The sequence below is a fragment of the Balaenoptera ricei genome, chromosome 10, assembly GCF_028023285.1.
Source record: "Balaenoptera ricei isolate mBalRic1 chromosome 10, mBalRic1.hap2, whole genome shotgun sequence".
Classification (NCBI taxonomy): Eukaryota; Metazoa; Chordata; class Mammalia; order Artiodactyla; family Balaenopteridae; genus Balaenoptera; species Balaenoptera ricei.
This window is the reverse complement of record NC_082648.1, coordinates 37,978,978-37,984,977: the sequence shown is the minus strand read 5'-3', so window position 1 is coordinate 37,984,977 and position 6,000 is coordinate 37,978,978. Positions and strand designations below refer to the sequence as shown.

Sequence of the window (6,000 nt, the reverse complement as noted above, 5' to 3'; positions counted from 1 at the left end):
AGCCTTAACACTCTGGTAGTTGTGCAGTTTTAGGAAAGTTACTTAAATGTCTCTGGGTCCCATGGCAACACTGGGATTAACAATAGCACCAACCTTGTAAGATTATTGTGGAGATAAACAAGTTAAAATGTGTAAAGTGCTTAGTGCTGTATCTGTCTAAATGTAAACACTGGATAAATGGTGGCTATGATACAGGAATGGCAGCGATGATGTAATCTCTCTATTCCTTGCTAATCTCAAAGGTGACTACTTCACATCCTATCCTCAACCACGGTCCACTTTTTAAGACTCAGTTTAGGGGAGACTTCTGGAAGCTTTCTCACACTTTTCTCTCCAAATTACAAGATGTTACTTGTTTTTCTCCCTCACTAGGCTGTGAACTACAAGGCAAGGACAAGATCTTTCTTTACTCTATATATTCCCAGGACCACCACAAGTGCTCAATATACAATGAAATGCTCTGTAAAGGTATGTTGATTAAATCAGTAAGTGAATGAATATTAGTAACAGGCACCAGCCTTGCCAGAAACTTCTCTCCCATTTGGCAGCAGCGGGGAAGGGTGGACCTTTAAAAATCTTTGGACATACCAAGTGTAAATGAAACACAGATCAACCAGGTGAATTTTCAAGAGGAAATTTATCTCACAAACCTGGCAACTCCAGCCAGCTTTTAAGTAAATGGAAGCTAGGGACAAAATTATTCTTAGGGTAAAGAGTAAAACTATACATGTGACCCCCAAACTTTGCAGACATCCTTTAAAAACTGTACTCTAAATAAATGCATCTAAATTTGCACAGGAAAGTGGTAGTGGGAAGTGTGAACTGACAGAGAAGTCACAGTGTAAACACTCCATTGACATAGACAGTCATGAGCAAAATGAGGCTGCTGGGACTTCCCTGGTGGCGCAGTGGTTAAGAATCTGCCTGCTAACGCAGGGGACACGGGTTCGAGCCCTGGTCTGGGAAGATCCCACATGCCGCAGAGCAACTAAGCCCATGTGCCACAACTACTGAGCCTGCGCTCTAGAACGCGTGAGCCACGACTACTGAGCCTGCGTCCCACAACTACTGAAGTCCACACGCCTAGAGCCTGTGCTCCGCAACAAGAGAAGCCACCACAATGAGAAGCCCGTGCACCACAATGAAGCATAGCCGCTGCTCGCCACAACTAGAGAAAGCCCACGCGCAGCAACGAAGACCCAACGCAGCCATAAATAAATAAATAAATAAATTTTAAATAAATACTTTTTTTAAATAAATAAATTTTAAAAATGAGGTTGCCTTGTGGTTAACTAGAACTTTTAATGACACACATGCTTTTTTCACCTGTCCAATCTCTATTTGGCAGACTGTCAATAAATTGAAAATACCCACAATTCTAGGGTAAAAAAGAAAAAAGAGCAACTATAATTCTAAGGAGTTCAGTGTTCACACCCGGCTCTCTGAGGAGGCCCCAGCCACCTTTGGTTTGGTGGTGGCTTTCTTCCCGGGTTTTGGACTCAAGCATCTGTCGTTTGCCACTTAACCAACTCCAACCAAGATCCCCTTTTCTAGATCAAAATTTATTAGATCACCTCTTCTTGAGTGCTTCCTAAATCAAATCTTACTAAAAAGTCACTGGAAATGAATTGCTGGAAACTGAGAAACTTCTTAAAAGGTCTTCAAGAAAAACATTTCTTTTCCTCTTAAACAAACAGGGGCCACATTCAATACGCGAACAAACCCAGTCTTTAAAAGGTACCTTTTCATCTGTACCACAACAAGTCTCAGTAACACGTGTGGTTTTCTCTGATGACTATAGCCCTTAAGACACTGGTGACTCCCATTCTCCTCCCCTGGATGCCCTGAAGTGACACCAACACGGGAGAGCCAGGGGTCGCCCAACAGGTGGTCCGCCGAGCGCTCTCCAGGTGCCAGCGCCGCCCGCGCTCAGGGCGCTCCGCGAGGGCGTCCAGGCGCCCTGGCGCCCCCGGGGCAGCGCTGGCTCCCTAGCGAGGGCCGGGGCCGGGCTGCTGGGAGGGGGCGAGCGCCCGGTTCCCGTCGCCTCCACTCCCGTCTCCTGCGGCTACGCGTCCCCTCCCCTTACCAAAGCTCGGACTCTCGGAGTTGCCCTTATTGTTGGCCGCGTCTGTCACTTTGTGGGCCGGGTGACATGAATGGATGGGCTGGACACACCTTCCAGCCTTCTAGAAAAAAAAAAAAAAAAGTCTGGATCTGCACAGAGGGCGGGAGGGACTCCCCCGGCGCCCCCAGAGCCAACGCCGCGGGGAGGGGAAACGCACAGCTCCCCCCTCCCACACTCACTCCTCCCCTCCTTTAAAAAAACGCCCAGCCCAGAAAATAATATCTTTCCCAGCCCGCCGGCGTCCGCGGTGCTCTCGCCTCCTTTCCCGGCTGAGCGCGCTCCAGCGTTGCGGGAGGCGGCCCGCGGGGCGCGGGTCCGGAAGCGGGCGCGCAGCGGTCCGGGGCGCCGAACCATGCTCCCCAGCGCCGTGGCGGCCCATGCCGGCGCCTACTGGGACGTGGTGGCTTCCTCCGCGCTGCTGAACTTCCCCGCCGCGCCGGGCTTCGGCAACCTGGGCAAGAGTTTCCTAATCGAAAACTTGCTGCGGGCTGGGAGCGCCCCGCCGCACAGGCTACCACCGCCCCCGCCCCACGGCCCGGCAGCAGCTCTCGCCGCGGGCGCTCAGGTCCGGCCCCTGCCCGCCAGCCCGGTTCCGCTCAAGCTGTGCCCCGCGGCAGAACCAGTCAGCCCCAGCGGGGCGCCCTACGGCACGCGGTGGGCGTTTCAAGTGCTCAGCCCCTCGGCGGACGGCGCCAGGCTGCCGGGCCGGGTTCCGGGGGACCGAGACTGTGCCTTCCAGCCATCAACCCCAGGTGAGTCCGCTCTCCCCTCCCCAGCTGCGCGCGGCGCCTCTTGGCCTGCGGGTCCCGAGACCTGGGCTCGCGGGCCCTAGTGCGCAGGGATCCGCCCAGGCCTGGACCTTCCGAGAGCACCTAGAGATTCGGTGGAGATGCCGCCTCGGGGGTGAGGAGGGTACCACCACTAATTGTGATTTTCCTCCCCTTCGCGTACCACCAGCTTCCTCTCCGTCCCCTCTTTCTACAAGTGGTAGGGCTGCCTTGAATTTAAGGCCTTTTTGAAGAAACCCTGGAGGCACCTCTTGGCTTTAGGCGAAAGGGCCGCCCCGGTCCTGAGATCTCTGGGTTCGCAGGACCAGTTTCACGGGGTTTCCCAAGTTCAGCGTCTCCACCCGCCCGCTCCTGTCCCGGAGGCCGCGCGACACCCGTTCTCTGGAAAGTTCTTGGCTCGGAGAGCCTCGCTTGGCCCGCTTTGGGGACTTTTGCCTCTTCAAACCGTTGCGACGGTCGAGGCGGTTGCAGAACGCTCGCAGAGATCTTTGGAAAAAGAATTGCGCAAAGTTTTGGCTTTCTTCACTCTTATATTTTGGATCACTAAGACGCAATAAAATCGAGGCTGGCTTTTTTTTTTTCGTGCTGAGCTGGAACAGCCTAATTGGCACCCGGAGTAGGAAGTTCACCAATAAATGAGAATTTACCAAAAGAAGGGCAGTTTTGGTTTGCTTGTTTTAATTGCCGAATAAAACCTAAGTGTTGTGACTGGGAAGAGGATGCGGACAGTTTAGTCAATATATTAGCTAAAGCTTACGGAGGGGCTGCCGAAATTGGCAGTGAGAAAGGGAAAGCCTCTTAGAGACTCAAAAACTGAGATCCAGTTGGATTAATTTTTTTTTTTTTTTTTTGGCTTGCGTCCTTGGACGATCTTAACTCATTCTTTAAATCCCGGTGGGTTTGTCCAGAATGACTAATAGACGCTTTTTCAGCAGATTTCATTGTCCCACCAAACTGCCGAATCAAATTTATTGCTAATGGCTTTATAGAATTGAACATGTTTAGAACCTGTCCTGGTCTTTCAGTTTGAAATGGTTACTAACAGAATGGAACAAATATAATTATATGAGCACCGGTCTCATTCACATAGTGTAAAACCTAAATTCTAGGCAGCCTTTTTGCACCCTGGGAGAGGAACAAGTACAGTGAAGACAAAGTTTATGTGCCTTGGAAATCTGGGCCAGTCTGTTCTTTTTGAAGTATTAGGAAAATTAGAAACGTATAAAGCAGGTTCTTGTAGACAAGCGCTGGTAAATAATGACTCATAAAAATAACATTTTCAAGAAAATTTGGTGATTTGTATAACTTTTGGTGGTTTGTGTTCATAGAAGCTATTTTTCAAGAATTCTTAAGTTGCTCTTGATCATGCCTGGCTCCTCAAAAAAGTTAATTTTAACCTTTGTAGATTTTACAGGTTAAATTTAAGTAAACCAAATGCGAATCAAATGCAGACATTCCAATAACTCGGAAAAATAATTTTGTATACCTATTCATTTTCATTCAAAATGTTACAATTATTGGGTAAAGGGTTTCCTAACTACATTATTTTTATTTTCAAGAACATATTCATTCTTGTACACTTATTAAAGTATCAAAATGCAAAAATGCGTTTTGGAATAATTGAGAGTATAAGAACTTAAATTTCACTTTGAAGTATTTTCATATAGCTTAAGCCTATATTTTTCCTAATATTTTTTTCAGTCCTTATTGAAGATTTGATGTTTTCCTAGGTTAATTTTTATTTGAACAAATAACTTTTTATTTCAAAAAAATCATTCTTGTGAAGAGTGCATTTAATTTTTGAAACTCAAAAAATATCTTAAGATTAGAACCCCATAAATTTGTGCCCACAAATATGCTGCTTAAGAACATTTAAAAAAAATTTTGACAGAGAATATAGCTTTCTGAACCGTGCTCCAGTTTTATTTAAATGTGACAGATTCTTGCCCTACCAAATGTGGAAATTCTTTTGTACTGTGTAGAATTATGAAGTTATAATGAGTGCTGACAATGTTAGCTATCACCTGAAAATTAGAGGAGGATGAAATAGTGATTGACGTTCTGTAAAGAGTAGAAAGGAGATTTAGAAAAGCTACTGTTTTCAGAACGATAAAATACTTCTTTCTGAAACGTCAGTGAACAACCAGTTCTAATCCTTTAGACACTAACTTAGGAGTGGATCACAAAATGTGATTTTAATGATTTCGGTGTATTTGACTACTCATTTTTTTCTCAACTTAATTTGTTGAGTGCACCAGTCTAGATGTTGAATAAGAAAACCCCGGAGTTCTTTTTAAGGGCATTGGTGAAAGAGCACCATTTAACTAGGGGATTTATGCCACTGCATGCATTTTGGCTTCATTATTTTTGTTACCCACTATTAATTATACCATATAGTTCATTCATTCAGCAAATGCTTACTGACTGTCTCCCATGTGTTCAGACTGTTCCAGGCCATTGGGATAATCAGTGAACAAAACAGATGACTGTCTCTGCCCCTGTGAAGCTTATAGCCCATGTTCTGTCCTACTTTATGGTTTACCAAGCATTTTCATAATTGTTAGCTGCTTTAATTCTCATAATAGGCCAATTTTTTCCTACAAAGATTATTCCACTTCCTAATTTTGTTTTTGTCTGAAGTATCAGTTTAAACATCTGTGGTCTTGTGAAAGAGAAGAAAATTGCCCCAAATCTCCAGATTCCTTGGATTAGTCTTTCATTGAATGTGAGAAAACTAACGAGGGCTTATGGGATAACCAATTGCATGTATCACAATAATAAATCAGATGGGGATGTTATATCTGAGCCCATAAGGAAAGAAATTGGCCTTCCCCTTCATCTTGTCACGTGTCTGAAAGGTGGTGACAGTTAGTAACACAGGTTTACAGATTATGGATGAAAGTTTAGCTGTCAGTACTTCATCCCTGAAAACTGGCAAGCCTTTAAGTATTTAGAGCAAGCAAAGGAACATTCCATAGCTGTATGTTGTCAAGTTGTGTATATAGAGTAGTTTAAAAACTTAAAAAATCAGAGGGCATTCTTCACAGTTTGAAAGGAGCATGTTGAGTGTGATAACAGGTAGTTGAG

At 45.6% G+C, this 6,000-nt stretch overlaps 1 protein-coding gene across 1 annotated transcript in view; it reads left to right on the top strand.

The window, feature by feature from the left end:
* The first annotated feature begins 2,477 nt into the window (after nucleotides 1–2,477).
* The window catches only part of DBX2 (developing brain homeobox 2), a 39,456-nt gene continuing 35,933 nt past the window's right edge, over nucleotides 2,478–6,000 (top strand). The window contains exon 1 of the mRNA XM_059934563.1: nucleotides 2,478–2,877. Coding sequence (XP_059790546.1) covers nucleotides 2,478–2,877 — 400 coding nt within the window. The remainder of the gene's footprint in view (nucleotides 2,878–6,000) is intronic.